Source organism: Pieris napi, chromosome 23 (genome assembly GCF_905475465.1).
Source record: "Pieris napi chromosome 23, ilPieNapi1.2, whole genome shotgun sequence".
NCBI classification, from domain to species: domain Eukaryota; kingdom Metazoa; phylum Arthropoda; class Insecta; order Lepidoptera; family Pieridae; genus Pieris; species Pieris napi.
The window spans coordinates 406,893-425,165 of NC_062256.1; the positions used below are offsets into that span (position 1 = coordinate 406,893).

At 36.3% G+C, this 18,273-nt stretch overlaps 1 protein-coding gene across 9 annotated transcripts; it reads right to left on the bottom strand.

The window, feature by feature from the left end:
• Positions 1-6,240: 6,240 nt before the first annotated feature.
• On the bottom strand, positions 6,241-18,221 carry LOC125061393 (zinc finger protein 91-like). Of its 9 annotated transcripts, none has more exons than XM_047666828.1 (8): positions 18,087-18,213; positions 17,884-17,917; positions 17,670-17,793; positions 17,152-17,229; positions 15,312-15,383; positions 11,252-11,347; positions 6,840-11,118; positions 6,241-6,779 (listed from the first exon to the last, which is right to left on the bottom strand). In XM_047666828.1, the coding sequence occupies exons 3-8, from the start codon at positions 17,782-17,784 to the stop codon at positions 6,422-6,424; spliced, it is 4,998 nt and encodes a 1,665-aa protein (XP_047522784.1). In that variant the 5' UTR covers positions 17,785-17,793; positions 17,884-17,917; positions 18,087-18,213; the 3' UTR covers positions 6,241-6,421. The 9 variants fall into 9 exon arrangements, with proteins under 9 accessions (XP_047522784.1, XP_047522783.1, XP_047522781.1 ...); XM_047666827.1 differs by having other exon boundaries at positions 6,241-6,809; XM_047666825.1 differs by having other exon boundaries at positions 6,241-11,118; positions 17,884-17,909.
• Positions 18,222-18,273: the final 52 nt, after the last annotated feature.

Here is an 18,273-nt window from a genome sequence, read left to right on the forward strand (position 1 = left end):
TACGTAAAATTTTCAAAGACAAACAGAAAAATAACTAAGTAGATTAAAAAAAACAAAGACAATTAAAAAATTAGTAAAAATAAGACTTAGCGCTTTGTATCACTCATACGCGAAAATGCGATGGATTTTCTACGAGAGCTTCAAACCTTAAAGAAGGCACTTTGAACAATTTCATTGTTCACTATGAAATACATTTCTCCATAATTTTTCCATTTAGTAATAACAATATTAAAATACTCTTCCTCTTATTCCTTTATTTAATTCCCTAGGATATAACGACCGATGTCGCAGCCATTTAAAATGATGCCTTAGATCAAGCTGAGAAGGTCGTTTCTTAAGTGTTACTACAGACTACAGAGTTTTTGACATGATGACTGTGGATTTTCGTTTCAGAGTGTCATCTGTGTACCCAGTTGCATGTCGGGGAGAACACAAGTGACATAATATACTGACGGACTCATAAACTGCATCAAACTTCAGGATTACTTTGAAATGATTTGTTTAATAAGTATGCAAACTTTTTAGATTAAATTATATAAATATGGAGAGACTGGCCCTTAATCTTAAAAAAAAATCAGATTTGCGTGATTTTTAAAATTGATTCTTATTGATTTTTTATTCTTTTAACAATTGAATTATTCTTACCAGCATAATTGTTGGGTTAGCTTTTTAACTCATCGAGAGTTTCTGAACCATAATATGGATACTTCGTCCGAACAAGCTGCTCAAATTGTAGCATAGGTGCGGGAGGGCTTGGATCAACGAACGATTGGTAGAAATTTTAATTTAAACCAGTCTACGTTTTATAGAATATACAGAAGGTTTGTGGAGACAGGTTCTTACAAAACGAGACGTGGTAAAATAATAATCCAAAGTTGTCTGTAGCTCACAAGACAAGCTCGCTTAAGATTTGCGCGTGATCACCTAAATTGGATAGATGAGCAATGGGCCTCCGTATTGTTCACATAGGAGTGTAGGACATGTTTATATGGTGCAGATGGTCGCAGAAGAGTCTATCGTCGACGTGGGGAGCGATATGCTCAAAGTTGCATTGAGGAGCTTGTTCCTTTTGGAGGCGGTTCGTGCATGGTCTGGGGTGGCATATCGATGAACAGTCGAACAGAACTTGTGTTCATAGACATGGTCCGTCAAAACGGTAGTAGAGGGGGTTTGACATCGCTACATAACAGAGATCTTAGAAGATCACGTGGTGCCTTACATGGGATTTATAGGCGAAAATTTTACTTTAATGCAGGATAATGCCCAGCCGCACGCTGCTGCACAAGTTCGACAATATTGCGAAGAGGTTGGGATACGTACAATGAATTGGCCAGCACGCAGCCCGGATCTTAATCCCATTGAGCATCTTTGGGACAATTTAAAAAGAGTTGCACAACAAAGAACAGCACTTTCAGAAGAATTGGACAATATTCCGCAAGATGATTTAATAACAAATCTATGCGGAACCGATTAGAATCCACAATAAGGGCACGTAGAGGTAGGTAATACACCTTATAAAAACATAAAAAACCCTTGCATAAAGCTTGTGTCTCTTGTTAAAACCAGTTTTATAATTAAACCAATTTTCTTTAAATTTCTGTTTTTCTTCAAAAAAGTTTGAAGGTCCTTTCCAGTACACAAACTTAAACTTAAGGATATGACTACGCTATTTTATACTTAACGAACCAATCTAGCTAGACGTTTCAATTTTCAAGAGGACAAGTTGATGCAGCCTACTTTGATATGCGAAAAGCATTTGACACGGTCGATAATGATGTGCTCTTTAAGAAATTAGCAAAAGTTGGCTTCACTGCGTCATTGATTCGGATTATGGCAAGTCACATGACAGATAGGGAGGAGTATGTGGAATATGATGGCGTTAAATCTAGGAACTATTACGCTTGGTCTGGCGTGACACAGGGGAGCAATTTAGGACCTTTAGAATTTTTGTTAATGGTAAATGATCTACCAGGGGTAGTAGACCACACACCAGTTATATTGAATGTTACTACAACAGTTAATCTGGTAGCACCGCCCCTAAGGATATACAACTCGAACACTACAGACTGGACAATCTATAAAAATATAATTACAACAGAGACAGAACTAAAGACCAAAATTAATACAATAGAAGAACTTGAAAGACGACTGGAACAACTTAATATGAATATTCACATTGCTGCCAATTCTGCAACTCCAAAAAGGACAGGTAATGGACAACCACTGAAACATAACTCATATCCAAAAGATATTAAAGAGAAAATACACGAGCTCCGACGTTTGAGAAAAATCTGGCATACTACGGAATATCCAAGTGATAAAACTGCATTCAATCGATACTCAAATGAACTCAAAGCTCTTATCAGCACCCTAGAAAATGATAATATTCAACACTATCTCTCAAATCTAGATCCAACGAGAGACACTATGGAAGGCTACCAAGAATCTAAAGCGCCCGAAAAACCATATATCACCTATCAATGATGAAAAAGGAGGAACAATCTTTGCGGAACATCTGAAAACAGTTTTCCAACCACTCCCTGAAAACAATCCCGAACATACTATGGAAATCAAAGAATACCTCGAGTCAGCGAATCAAATGTGTTTACCACTAAAAAGTACCAGCCCAAAAGAAATTGTGAAAGAAATTAGGAACCTCAAGGATGGTAAAGCACCCGGCTATGACCTGATTGATGCCACATTACTTAAAAACTTGCCTCATAAAGGTATCATGAAATTAGTTAACATCTTTAATGCTAGCTTAAGACTTGAACATTTCCCTGGGCAATGGAAAATTGCACATATAGTCATGGTGCCGAAACCCGGTAAAGCCCCACACGAAGCTACTTCATACAGACCTATCAGCCTGCTACCAGTTATTGGCAAACTGTTTGAGAGGATATTGCTTAACAGGATGAAAGAACATCTAAGTACAATATTACCGAACCACCAATTTGGATTCCGGGAAAAACACGGGACAATTGAACAGGTACACCGTATAGTTGACACCATTAGCAGGTGTAAAACAAATTATATTGCTCTGCAGTCTTTCTGGATATCAGCCAAGCGTTTGATAAGGTATGGCATGACGGCCTCCTGTTCAAGCTAAAGAAGCATCTTCCACATTGTCTATTCCTAATATTGAAATCCTACTTAGAGAAAAGATGCTACCAAGTGAAGTACGGCGATGATCTCTCAGAAGTACACGAATTAAAATCAGGGCAGTATATTGGGCCCTATACTATACCTCATTTTTACAGCAGACATCCCAACAACTAACTACACCACGACTGCGACATACGCTGATGATACGGCGCTTCTGTCGGCTCATAGCAACCCAGAAACGGCATCATCACAGTTGCAAAACCACCTGATAGAAGTTGAGAGGTGGCTGAAGCATTGGAGAATTAAAGCCAACGAGAGCAAATCGGTACATGTAACGTTTACTCTTAGGAGAGAAACATGTCCTCCGGTAACGCTAAACTGCAAAGTTATCCCTCAAGAAAATAACGCAAAATACTTGGGCATGCACCTAGACAGGAAACTTACATGGCAAAAACATATTTGAACAAAGCGCAAACAACTGGATGGAAGGCTGCGGCCACTGAACTGGTTACTGTGACGCAAATCACAACTTAATCCTAACAGCAAGATGCTAGTGTATAAAACTACCTTAAAACCAATCTGGACTTACGGGATACAACTGTGGGGAACAGTCAGCAACAGTAACATAGATATCTTGGAGAGATTCCTACATGGTACATATACCTCGACCTCGGCCTAAAAACAGTTCGACAGGAAATAGCTCAAAACAGCCTAAAATACCAAGAGAAGCTGACCTCCCGTAAATAAACTGGCACACGCTCTGAGCGGAGAAGGCGGTCTTCAGCATAAGCGGCTAAAAAGAAGGGACGTACCGAGCCTATATAAAAGATTTACCTCTTAACATCAAGAGAGTCGTGGCTCTATGTCGAGTATGGCTGTTGAGGATAACATGAACTGAGTAAAATCAAACAAACAAGTGGCTTATTGCTGGATAGCAGATTGCCATAAAGCAGATACAACAAAAAAAAATTACACTTGGTCTGGCGTGACACAGGGGAGCAATTTAGGACCTTTAGAATTTTTGTTAATGATAAATGATCTACCAGGGGTAGTAGAAGAGGCAAAATGTTTGATGTTCGCGGATGATCTTAAATTATCACGGCCGATTAATAGCGCGGAGGATTGTCTACGATTACAGCAGGATATTGATCGGGTAGTAAATTGGTGCTGGAAAAATCGTTCATTTAAACGTGGAATTAAATTTTCGGGATACATAAAAACCATTTGTAGAAAAGCTTATAGGAATTTAGGGTTTATTTTGCGTATGGCCAAAGATTTTTCAAATATAAAAGCGGTAATGGCATTGTATAATGCACTTGTTAGGAGCCACTTGCAATGTAACTCTATGATTTGGGCCCCACAAGAAAAAATATATGGTGGAGCGTATTCAAAATAAATGTATGAGATACATATACATGAGTGTAGTGCTCACCGGTGACTCTGGAGGGAGCTGTTTTGCCAAAACGGACTACAGCAAAATATTTGGGCATGCACCTGGACAAACGCCTGACTTGGCAAGACCATATAAAAGCCAAGAAGGAGCATGCTATTGTATCCTAAGGTAGGCTTCGTAGCATGAACTGGCTATTAGGTAGAAATGCCACACTCAGTTTGGACAATAAACTTCTCATCTACAAAACTGTAATAAAACCAATATGGTTCTATGGGATACAGCTCTGGGGGTCAGCAGGCCGCTCTAATATCGAAATCCTGCAGCGGCTACAAAACAAAACACTGCAAAATATGATGGTTGGTTTACACGAAATACTGAAGTCCATAAATATTTGGGAATTGCCACTGTCGAGGAAGACATTAAAAGATCAACCGTGCGATACAAAATGAGACTTCAGCAACACGTCAACCCCCTAGCTTCGGGCCTCTTGGAAACGACGGACAGTTTGTATCGGCTAAAAAGGGCGAAACTTGCCGCAGTCTGACAGCTTACAAATTACGGAGGGAATAAAAATTATTGGATTTGCGTTCCCTAATTGCCATCATTTCCCATAAAATCTGATAAAAGCCAAGAGGCTGATTGCAGATGGATTAAGAATTAAAAAAAAATATATATACATGAGGTTGTATGGAGTGTACCCATTTTACCCAATAATGTATCCAACTTTGTTTGTCTTGGGCATGGTTGGATACAAAAAGTTAGAGGTAAGGAGGGACCTTACTATCACGTTATATTTTTTTAAGATCCTTAGAGGTAAAATCTATAATGCGGAAATGTTGGAAAGACTGGGGCTGCGTGTGCCAAATAAGCACACACGGCGAGGTAAGTGGTCGCAATTGCTGGCAGTGCCTCGGGCGCGGACTAACTTACTTAGGGTCGATTCGACCAAACTTCAATTTATACACGAGTAACTGTACCAAGAATAATTTATTCCATGATTTTAATCTGGAGTAAATCCATAGTCGTTTGTCCACGTAATCGATAGTATAATTGCGCTAGGAATAACAATACGCGAATAGCAAGAGAATGGTGAACGAAAATAAAACTCGGCAAATAAATGTTGTTCTATAACGGACAGTGTAAGAGCATACATCATGTCAACTCGATTTTGCCGTATTATAGTGTGAAAAAGTAGCTTTTAACAGGTGTCAAACGACAACAAAAAGTTTTTATTTGTTGTTTGTTTGAGGCTTTCGTCTAAAAAGGAACTTCTGTTGAGCCTAGTTGAATTTCATTCTAATTTTATACAAAATAAAAAAACTAAAAATAAATAAATAAATAATAAATTGTTTAAACGTTTCAATATACAATGCCAGACTATTAATTTAGTGCGTTGAGTTGACTTGAAATTAAAACACAGAATACATTTTTGTGAAATGACAGAAATCAGCTGATTGGACTGACTGACGCCATTAAACTATTCTAGGAATAGTTGTTATTCCGTGCGAAACGGCGGTATAGTAGCAATTCCCGAATAAGCCCACTATTCTTAGAATTTGTAGTTGGTAAAACGTAAAATTGATTTACTCTCGATTAACTGACGATTTATTCTAAGATTAAGATTTACTCTTGTTTGGTCGAATCGACCCTTAGTAAAAATAAAAGGTAACAATGATTATTATTGTTATACTAGTACAATATATTTATCAAATGAAAGCAATTTTTTTTATATGGTTTTTGAATATGGTTGTATGAAAATAATTTTCGAGAATTGTTGACTTTAGAGTGAGGTAGTTTATAAAATAAACATATTTTATGTAATGGTGGGTTTAGAACGTTTTTACACATAAACTGAGGCTTAAACCTCTTACACTTTTATAAAAAAACTTAACAAATTTTACTTCAAGCCTTATTAAATGACTACTAGCTGCAATTAGTGGTTGTACTTATCACGTTGGCTTCCAATGAATCCCGAGCCAAATATGTCTTAATCGACGGAACTCCCTCTCCCGGCTGAAACTCCTTTACTTGCAACTCGTCTATGTTGAACGTGCCTTCTCTGTGGCCCTTCATATGCACACCTAGGCATTCGCACAAGAGTTGAAAATCGCACAGCTTACAGCTGATATACTCAGTATTATCTAATGGCTTATGATTCAAGGTATGGTCGTAGCACATTACATAGTTTGTAAAGAACACGTTGCATTCCGCACATTTGAAGATTTGGGACGCGTTTTCGAGATGAGCGACGTTAGAGACCGTCAGTTGCGAAGCGGCGACGTTAGAGACCGTCGGTTGCGAAGCGGCGACGTTAGAGACCGTCGGTTGCGAAGCAGCGACGGCTTCAGGCTTTGGAGGAGAAGGGACGTATTTAATTTTCTTAGCTCGTTCCACTCTATCAGATAAAATTTTTCGCTTCTTGGATTGTTTTTTATTAGATTTAATTCGTGTAATTGTGAAAGTTTCTGGAGAAGTGTAAACGCGTATTTCGAAATCTTGTACTTGCAAGTTCAACGTCTTATGATGAACAAATATATGGCGGCTGAGACTCCGAGAGCTGAATTCCAGTCCGCAGATCGAGCAGGTGTAGCTCGATTGCCTTCTTTTACTGGTCTTCGAGTGTCGAGTTAGATGACTATATATGGTATTTTTCACCATAAAGTACAAGTGACATGTGCCACACTTGTGCAGTACTTTCAAAGCCTCCATTGGTTCCATCCCAATCGATTTGTAAACTGCTCTCTTGATATATTCTGGAGTTTTCGCAAAGTCGTGATGTTTCGGCTCAGTCGGCTGACCACGGTTCTTCCGGCTTTCATTTATCTCCGACTTGTTGCTGTCAATGTCTTCCTCGTCAGCGATTTCTATTGTTTGGATGACAAAGTCGTCTCGTTTGTATCTTTTCTTATAATGGTGGGTTATCTTATGCGCCCGTAGGATATTCGTAGCAAAGAAATAATGGCAAATGTTACACTGAATTCTGTTTTCGATATCATGACGAAGTTCGTCTAAGTGACTCTGTAGCTGTTGTGGAGTAATAAAATGTACATCGCATTTTTTACATTGATATAAGGTTGGAGTCCTTTTCGTAACTGGCGTCTTGAGGGCATCTGTGGCGATCATCCTCAAAGACAGTTTATGAAGCTGTTTGTGGTTAAATTCGTTATCTTCGTTGTGCAGTTCCATGTGATCTTCAAAACTGGAACTGGATATTGTTATTCTACAAATTGAGCAGCGTTCACTCGGGCCGGGCTCGTTTCCTTTGAAATGGCAGTTGAGGTTCTTGATATCATTGTAATACGTTCTACACACTGTGCAATACCAGAGCCAATTTTTCCGGGCCTTTGCAATCGCAGCTTTGCCGACATTGACGCGCGCGACGAGATAGTTCTTTATAGAGGAGCAATTCAAATGAACGTTCAAGTGGTCTCGTAGGGATAAAATGTGGAATTGGAGCCCACATTTACACTGGGTTGGTTTAAAGTCATCGCTGCACTTCTTTACGTGGTCTCGAAGTTGGTTCCATTTCAAAAACAAGAGGCCACAAGTGCATTTATATAGAAAGCGTGACATTGGGTTATCTTCCATTGGCTCCTTTTGTTTGTGTGTCACTGGTTTAGCATTCGACGATTCTTCAGATATGGATTTCTCTGTTTCGTGCGATGTCGGCTCATAGTCGAACGACGCTAAATCCGGAGTGTATTGTATTATATGAAGGTTATTTCGTGCCAATTTCGGAGCTTTCGCGTGCAGCTCCATATGTTTTTTAAATGACTTTTGTGAAAATTGTAAACCACACGAGCTACACGCACGGGAATTCTCAGGTCTACAGGTATGGGCAGAAAGCTTTTTATGGGTGCACATTTTGCATTTCTTGCATTTATAGAGTCTCAGCAATTTAGTTTTACCTTGCCAAACGAGGTTACCGTTTTTGAAAGGGGCTATGTAGAATTTGTCCCACTTCTTGTGAAGCAAAATGTGCCTGTTCAACGCCGTGGGACGGTATTTCAACCCACAACGATCACATTTCGTGTATGTTTTACTTAATGAACAATTATGTGTTTTAATATTCATCAAATGTTGAATGCCGGCTTCACAATGGAGACATTTATAAAAGATGGCCGTGGATTTGGATTTGCTGTTTCTATCAGATGAATTAGAAATTCTGGACTGTTGGATCAAGCGGACGTTGAGCGAGAAGTGCTTTGGTTTATTAAATAAAATTATCCTGGTTTTGGTATCTGGTAAGTGGTGCAATTCGTGGTCATCGAGAGACTCTCGTGTTATGAACGCTAGTTCGCACGAGGAACAGGAAAATTTATCCTGGTTTTTGCACACGTCTGTGCTGGATGCGTGATCAAGAAGATGCTCTTTCTCAACGATGGCATCGCAGACAGCGCACTTATAGAGCGTATGCGTTGACGGCCCATCGTAATTCAACTCGAGTCGTAAATTTCTGTAGCAATTGTAAACACTTTTGGACAATATATGCGATTTTTGCTCATCACTTATCACTTTAAATACATTATCCCACGACTCCGAGAGTAAATCTTCAAAATTAAACGAAAGCACGCAAAAAGAGTTCTCATCTATTTCCGCGCCGTTGTGAAGATTTTTATGTCTCTCGAAGGATTGTTTATCGAACATAAGATTGCATTTAGTGCATTTAGTGTAGTTGTCACTTGGCGTTTTTTGGTTTTTTACTATATGATCTTGGCTATGTTCGACGGCCAGGTCGTAATTGTCAAAAGTGATATTGCAGCATTGACAAAGATAAACGAGGTTCCAGAGAGACTGCATGGTTAGATACTTCTGCATGATCTCAGCGTCAATATAATTAGTATTAGTGGTTTCGTGATACTGCAGATGTATCTTGTAGGCAAGCTCGTAATAATTTTCTTGGCATTCTTCGCAGTACACAGTTTTTTCATTTAAACTTTCCCGTTTGCGCTTTTCTCCGGAGTGTTTGACTGTGGAATCACCCGCAAACTTATTCCAATCGGGAATTTTTGGATTCATAACTTCTCCGGTATGTATATCTATGAATTTTATACTATTGAGATCAAAGCTATTATTCTGATGCCCCAAAATATGGTCGGCAAAACTTTCGTGAGAAAATCGTAGACCACAGAATCGGCAAATACGAAAACTTTTGTTTTGTAGGCACACACTTGTTATGTGGTAATCCGCATGTTTGGCAGGATCGTACGACTTGCACTCGTGACAATAATACAGAAAGTTATTTTCGGTTAATTCTAAAACTTTCTGCTCGTCTCCAACGTCTTTTGGCTCCGATATCGTTTCTGTATCCTTAAACTGTAAGAAATCTTCCATTTGGTGACTTTTTCGGTCACATCTGCTTTCTGCTTTAACTTTGTGACTGTGTTTAATTTTATGAATGTTATAAGAGTTGAGCGTCGCAAACGTAATGTCACACTCGAGGCAGTAATATTCCTGAAGGTTCGTCGCAATTTTCTTAAAAAGTTTTTTGTGTTTTTTGGTTATGTGAGCATTTAAGTGTTTTATTACCGTAGTCTTGAAGCCGCACTCGCATGAACCCGTGAAACGGAGTCTTTTGGGAGACAAGTATACGGCTTGGTGTTCGGTATTGCAATGGGTGACATATTGCCAAATGTGTCGGTAGTAAGTCCCACAGATTGGACAAATGTAATTTAATTTTGGATGTTCTATGTGTTCATTAGATTGTCTCGAATAGCTTGTCTTGCTTTCGCTTTTAGACGTACTTTTGACCGCTATGCGTCTCGGTTGTATCGGTTTTGATGTACTTTTCAGAGCGATATTTTTTGAATGTTTAGCCGTGCTTTTGAGAGCTACGTTTTTGTACTCTTCGCCCGGTTTCGTTGTGCTCTTTCTTGCTATGTTAATTCTGTCGAACTTTGCCGTACTTTTCCGAGCTTTATTAGGGCTACTTAAAATTGTATCGTCAACATTTGTCGTACTTCTTGGCTCGATATGCGAGTATATTGTATGATAAACCTTACTATGACAATTAGTTATATGTTTACAGTAAGTGTTGACCGTTTTAAAATGTTTATCCGAACACATCATGCAATTTCCATGAAAAACTTCATGAATTGGCTCTAATTTGATCGTGTCATGTTTGCTTTCTATATGTGCGAGATAATTGCGATGCGTCTTGAAAATATAACTACAAATCGGGCATTTTTGGATAATCAGTCCTAAATCTCCCGTTTGTGAGTCGTGCGTCACGACTTCTACTTCTTCTATGGGCACTAAGAGGGAATGTTCGGACGCATTGTGGGCGTTTGAAGCGGATTGAGTAGGAAGCAGAATCAAACATTCGTCACAATAAAATGGGTGTTTTTTCAAAATATATCCCCAATCCTTCAATATGACCTTTGCGGAGAATGGATCTCTTTCGATCCCAAATTCAGAGACGAGACTGGTTTTAGTGATATTTGAACCGCTGTATTCTGGATTGTTACAGCCAACGACTTTTTGTGGGACGTTTGAGCCGATTATCATTTTATTTGGGATGTTTGAGCCGAGAACAATCGTGTTTTTAGTTAATAAGGAGTCTTGTTTATCGTCAATATCGTCAGAACACTCAGAATCAAGAATTTCATGGATTATTGGATCTGGAAGGAAAAAATATTTTTACTTTCTTCATCTTTCATCACATGCTAGAAAAACACAGAAAATGTTTTTCGTTGTTGTTTGCTGACGGAGGAATTATCACCTCTAGACTAACAAGTATTTTGCAATAATTACCATTTGTTTCAATTGCATCTTCACATTCTTCATCTTCTACAATTATTGGTTCCGTGTCTACATTCCGTGTCCGTATGTCCGTCTCAAGTGATAATTCTGAAATATAACAAAAATTTCAAGAAATACCAATATCTTCAAACTCAAACTCAAAATATCTTTATTCAAGTAGGTAACCAAGTACACTTTTGAATAGTCAAGTTAAATTAATCGTAAATTTACATTTACTACCAGTTCGCAAGTCAAGGGCGTAGAGCGGGTAAGAAGAACTGGCAAGAAACTTTCCGCCACTCTTTTTAATCGCCAAGTATTGTCATACAAATTGTTTGAACTGGAGCAATTCAATCCCAAGGATTAGGATCATTTAAGTAGTCCTCAAATTTATAAAAAGCTTTGTTGATTAATTTTCGTTTAACGAGGACTTTGAATTTATTTAGTGATAATTCTCTAATTGCGCTTGGGAGTTTGTTGTAAAAACGAATACAATTTCCATATAAGGAGTGGTTTATCTTTTGGAGCCTGGTTGGTCGTACACTCAAATTAGTTCTATTTCGCGTATTATACTGGTGAAAGTCACCATTTGTTTTAAAATCGTTTATATTTTTTTTGGACATACAACAAGGCTTCAAGAATATATTGACCAGATAGTGTCATAATATTTAATTCCTTAAACTTATTCCGTACCGACTCCCTCGGAGAAACACAACAAATACCCCGAACAGCCCGCTTCTGCAGCACAAATATGGATTGAACCTCTGCAGCAGCACCCCACAATAAAATGCCGTACGACATAACGCTATGAAAGTAGCTATGATACACAATTTTAGCCGTGTCCTCATCAGTAAACTGTCGGATTTTCTTTACTGCATATGCTGCAGAGCTCAGCCTATTCGAAAGAGTCTCTATGTGTGGGCCCCATTGGAGTTTACTATCTATTGTTATGCCTAGAAAAACAGTTTTGTCAACAAAGTTTAGTTCACTGTCCTTAATTTTCAGGTTACCAATATCTCGCTTTACGCTAGTAGTTGTAAATCTAATACATTTTGTTTTATTCTCATTAAGCAATAAGTTATTTACATTAAACCAGTTAACTATACGAGAGATAGAATTGTTTACATCGTCCAATAATACGTTATTCCTATTCACTTTAAATAGAAGTGAAGTGTCATCAGCAAACAATACCATCTCATGAACTTCGTTGACAAAGAATGGGAGGTCATTTATGTAAATCAGAAATAAGAAAGGCCCGAGAATCGATCCTTGGGGGACGCCCATTGATACCTGCGAACCCGGAGAGGTGACTCCATTGACATGAACTCTTTGGATCCTTCCCTTTAAATATGAATTCATCAGGCTGGAAGCTTTGCCATCAACGCCATAGTGTTGAAGCTTTCCAACGAGTATATCAGGATGAACACAGTCAAAGGCCTTTGACAGGTCACAAAAGACGCCGACTCCATCATATGATTCTTCCCAGGCGTTAAATATGTCCGAAATCAACTTCACACCGGCATCGATTGTGGAGCGACCCTTAGTGAAACCATACTGTTTATTATGTAAGAGTTTATTTTTATTAAAATGTAAAGAAAGCTGGTCTAGCATTATCTTTTCAAAAACTTTGCTCAACGCAGGGAGCACGGAAACAGGTCTGAAGTTTGACGGATCAGACTCACTACCTGCCTTGAACAACGGTGTAATCTTACTTAATTTCATTTCGTCCGGAAAGACTCCACAATCGATACAGCTGTTAAAAATTATAGACAATTCAGAGCTTATTACATTAATAACGGAATTTAAAATGACTGTTGACATACCCCATATATCTTTACTTTTTTTTAAATTAATAAGCTTAAAAGTTTTAACGATATCATTACAAGTTATATGTTTAAACTGAAATTTAATATTACATTCAGGTACACATTTTTCTAGCAATGAGATCGCAGCAGCAGGTGAAGAATCTAGGGACTTGGTCGTATTTAGTGGTACATTTGTAAAGAACTCTTCAAAAGAAGAAGCTACCTCTGGGTCAGATTTTATTAACTTCCCTTTAACTTTTAACATATAATCAGTTCGTTTGTCAGACGTTTTACCTGATTCTTCATTTATTATTTTCCAGGTAGCTTTTACTTTATCCATGTTTTTTTTTTTATTTTTGAACTTAAATATTGAGACTTTGCAGTTTTGCAATCTTTTTTGAAATTATTTGAATACAACCTAACATATTCCCTAAATTCCACACTAGTGTTATATTGCATTTCGTCATAGATTTCATATAATTTTAACCTTTTCCTGTGTAACTCCTCATTTGCCCAGTCACAGAAACTTGTTTTCTCAGAGACCAATAAAGTCTTTTGAGTAAATACTTTCTTGAATTCATCAATAAATGATCCAAAAAAAGTATTGTATAAATTATTAGGGGATGAGTTGCCACACAGAAATGGCATTCTATAGACCAATGCTTCTCTAAATCTGTCCAAACGGTCATTTGTAATAGGAGTTATCACAATTTTCTTCTTTTTACATGTTTTTTGTTTCCTTAATTGGAATTCAAACCATTGACCAGTGTGATCAGATTTAAATCTATTGAAAATACAAACATTCAAAGGGGCTATGTCACTATATATGTTATCTATACAAGTTGCGGTGCTAGCTGTTATTCTTGTGGGTGAATGAAATTGATTTATTAAATTGTATGAACGAAAAAGACTAAGTATGCGTACACTTGAATTAGAATGACAAAGTAAATTGACATTAAAGTCCCCACACACAATTAGCCCTTTATTACACTTTACTAATTTACACAATATCTCCTCTAATACATTTTCAACATTATTATAGACAGCTGATGGAGGACAATATAGACATACAACAATGAATTGCTCCAGTTCCACACAGGAGATTTCAATAGTTAGTTCTACAGAGAGGCTGATAATATCCTTTCTTTCTTTGCATTTAAGTTTTTTACTTATTAGGATTAATGAGCCACCATGAATTGCATTTTCTCTGCAAAACACACTACCAACCCTGTGGTTACAAAAATTAAACAAAACTTCATATTTTTTTAGCCAGTGCTCTGTTATGCACAAAAAGTCTATTTTTTGACTATTCAAGAATAGTTCAATTTCTAATTCTTCCCTCAAGAGATATACCTATATTAGATTTTTAGATGAAGCTACTTTACATTATACATATTATATCGCTCGGTGAAGAACTGGATAATATATCTCCGAATTTAAACATCTCCAGGCGCTAGAAACATAAACTTACGGAAACGAGCTAGACCAAGTAGCTGTTCTTTAGTTGTTTGCTTTCTTGGTTCGGGAGTGGAGTCAAATCAATAAGCTGGAATTGATTATCAATAAATGTGCCGCAATGAGTCTTCTTTTCAATATGCCTACAATGTATCAGAAGTAGCACTCAGAAAGGAAATATCAATGAGGGGTCTTGAGGGATTCGGCAGTGTGGGCAACATGAGACGCAGCACTCAGGAACGCATTCAGAATAAATTTACACGGTTTTTGATATCAATGGCTTAATAGTATTTATTTTTCTATCCTTTAATGTATATATAACGTTGTTTGTGTTAGTTATGATTAGATATCATAAGCTAGAAGCCAGACCTATCACGGCTTACCTATTACGTTATAAGTTTTTCGGAGAATTCGTAGTGTTCTACTGTTAAAGACAGCGGAAACAAATCTTATTTGTGGTCCCTAGGGACAATGAAGTTGCTGCAATCGCTAAGCAAATTCGCAAAAGTAACATTGAAATTTGTTTATGTTTTATAAATTAACTATAATTAAGTTTTAAATATTTTGCATTCGCCTAGCTATATTTTTTTAAATAATAATTGCCATTATTAAAATACTTGTCTTTTAATAATTGAACAAGTGGCATTGGTGGTAATAACTGTTAAGATATACTGTTCTTTAGTTGGTAATAAATATATAAATGTTAAAGAATAAAATAAAAAAGGACAGATAAAAAAACAAAATACTAAGTAGATATTACGATATCATATTTATGTATCTTGACTTGTTCACATCTTATATACCAAACATACCATTTATTTCTTCAACCTCGGGACATTGTACATCATCCAAAACGATTAGGTCTTCACTATCTTGTACTGGGTCTGAAATATTTGATGGTGTAAATATTATATCTTAGATATCTTTTAAATTAATATTAAAAATAAAATAATCAAAGTATAAAGTGGTCAATCAACTTTTAAATGTGTTAGGTTGAAATTTCTTACAGAAAGCACAGCTAATTAATAAAAATATAGTACTTTCTAACGAACCATGTTCAATCTGTCTTCTGGGCCACAAACTTTATATGAATATAAACAATGTAAACATTAAAGATTAAAATAACCAGTTAATTTTTATTATTAAATGATATACATTTATTGCTTAATTTATCCCCTGGACAACTATTGTTTTATACGCAACGCAAATTTTCATTAAAACAGCAATTTATTTTGAATTGTTCTATTAATCTGTAAAAGTTCCATGAACCAGTTGTATTTTAAAAAGTAAAAAGAAATGTCAAACTTCTTTGAAGTGATACTTTTAATGCGACTTCCAACAAAGTTGCGTTAAACGTTTAACGCTCCTGGGGAGGGGGAAAAGAAAGAGACAGAGCGACAGTGAATGCTTACTATTTTCATTTCTACATTACGAGGGACTACACGCACAATTTTTTTTTTCTCTTTCTTTACGTCTAGATTGCAACATGAACCAGGCGGAGTAGGTTCACATTCTTCTTAGGGTATATAAATTTCCTGCAAAATAGATGGAGGTGTATCTAAGTGTATTACAAACTGCTTTTTTCGTTTTCTCTGTTCTTGTTTACGCAATTTCCAAATACTTTAGCAATTTTCTTGTTCCTCGGGTTTCACGTTTGAAATCAACATTTTGTTTTTATGATAACTTTCCCTTTTCTTTCTCTTTCGTTCAGCCAATTTTTCTGGGTCTGCTTTAAGTCTCTCTCTATACCGTCTTGACTTTTCTTTCTCCGACAATCCCATTCTCTAAAAATAAAATTCATTAATAATATCTAAATGTTTTAGAAATCCTTTTGCGTTATATTTCCCACAGACAACCAAACTGTCCTACAACAGTCCGTGGCTATTGCACAAATTTGATCTGCCTACTAATGCGCTTTTGTAATTTGGCTTATCGTCAGATTTAAATATGTATAGATAAAACAGAATTTGCAGCATAATTATTTATAGTAAAATATCAATTACTTACTTATATCTGATGTTGGTCCGATAGACTGACAATAAACGCACCCACACTTTGAAACAAAACTCGGCCGATTGACGACGTGTCGGTGGCGAAATCAAAATGGCGATAGGTAGTGATCGGATAGTATTCGGCTTGTCGCCAGCTACGTGCCAAGGTCATCTATGTTTTAGTTCTCAAGTAATATACGGTTGTCCGGGTGACTTCAAGATTGTATGGGACAAAAATAAAATGTAAAAAAATCATATTTTGAGCAAAGGAAATAAGCACTCCACATGTTTTCTTGTTAATTTTGATTCTTATAAATAATTTTGGTTTATTGATATTGACTAATCGTGCTTTTTCTTTTTATTGAGTTTTGCGCTGCACTGTTGTTTAGGGACAATCTGTAATACTGTCGAAAATTGTTGTTGTGTTTGGACAGTTGTCCATTGGTTGGTTAATCAATAACGGATAAATTGCAAAAAAAATGAGAGCACTTTTAATAATAGGGATGTTAATACAATTTAACCACTTATAAATATAAATTCTATAATCGGTCAGCAACAAGGTCAGTTTTCTGACATACAAATAAATGTTGATTGACCCAAATAATAAGCTATGAATGCATTTTGGTGTTTAATATTTAAAATATTTCAAGATTATAATTACCATTTCGCTGACCAAACTCTTCAATGCATTTAGATTCTGAAGTGGCTTCTATTCTAACGTTTTTAAACACCGTTGATTCTTAAATAGAAATATAAAAATAGATTAATAATTTAAAAACTCACCTTTATTAGGTATTATTCATTAAATTTAATTATGATTTACAAAATAAATTTTTATTAGATATAAACCAAATTATTTAACAGTTGCAGAAATTGTTTATCATTTTTTGAGTTGTGTTCTCGCAATCAAAAATTCAGACAGATTTATTAATTTATTAACAATCTAAAGTATTCCATAAATTTCACAAGTTACAATTAATTATAGGAATGTGTTGTTTGTTTTAATAGCAAATAGCTGAGGCAATCAATAGTTTGGTTCAATTTATAATTAATCAACATAGGTAAAAAGTATGAATTTATATTTATGTTTTGCCCCCGAATATATTTAAAAATACAGCCTTTGAAATTATATACTATAATGTTATTTAAAAAATATATATTTATTTTGTGGAAATATACCTTCATCATCCAGACTATAAAATTCTGTTTTTAACCATGACAGGTCAGGAAATATCTTCTTGATAGAGGGATGCTCTAATACATCATGCTCCTCAATATCTATGTCTGATGACATGATCTGAAACTGTTATATTTGATAGATTTCACTTATCTCAGGAAAAACATACCAGAGAGCAAAGGAATGTTCTTCCCAACAGTTAAATAAAATATTTACCTAAAGAATGGTGTGCCCTTTCTTGACTATTACACTAAAAAAAACTAATTTAGAGTTAAAGCTTTATAGTAATAATTACAGAGTTTAGCTTTACTTAGGACTTCAATAGTAATTCTTATAATTTAAATTATGTATCAAAATGTAAGTCCTGTGGTAAATTCAACGCGTGAAATCTGTTTAGTAGTAGGTAATTAAAATGTTACCTGCAAACTATAGCTCTCACTTTGGAATTGACAGCACGGATGTTTAATAATTCTAGTTTAATTAAAATAGTATCATAGTGCACTAATATATTGACACTAATAAAAAACTTATCACACTCAGTCGGCAGTCCTCACACTTTTTTTTTTTTTTTTTAATGGCCCGCACGGTTTGTGCATTGTGGCCCAG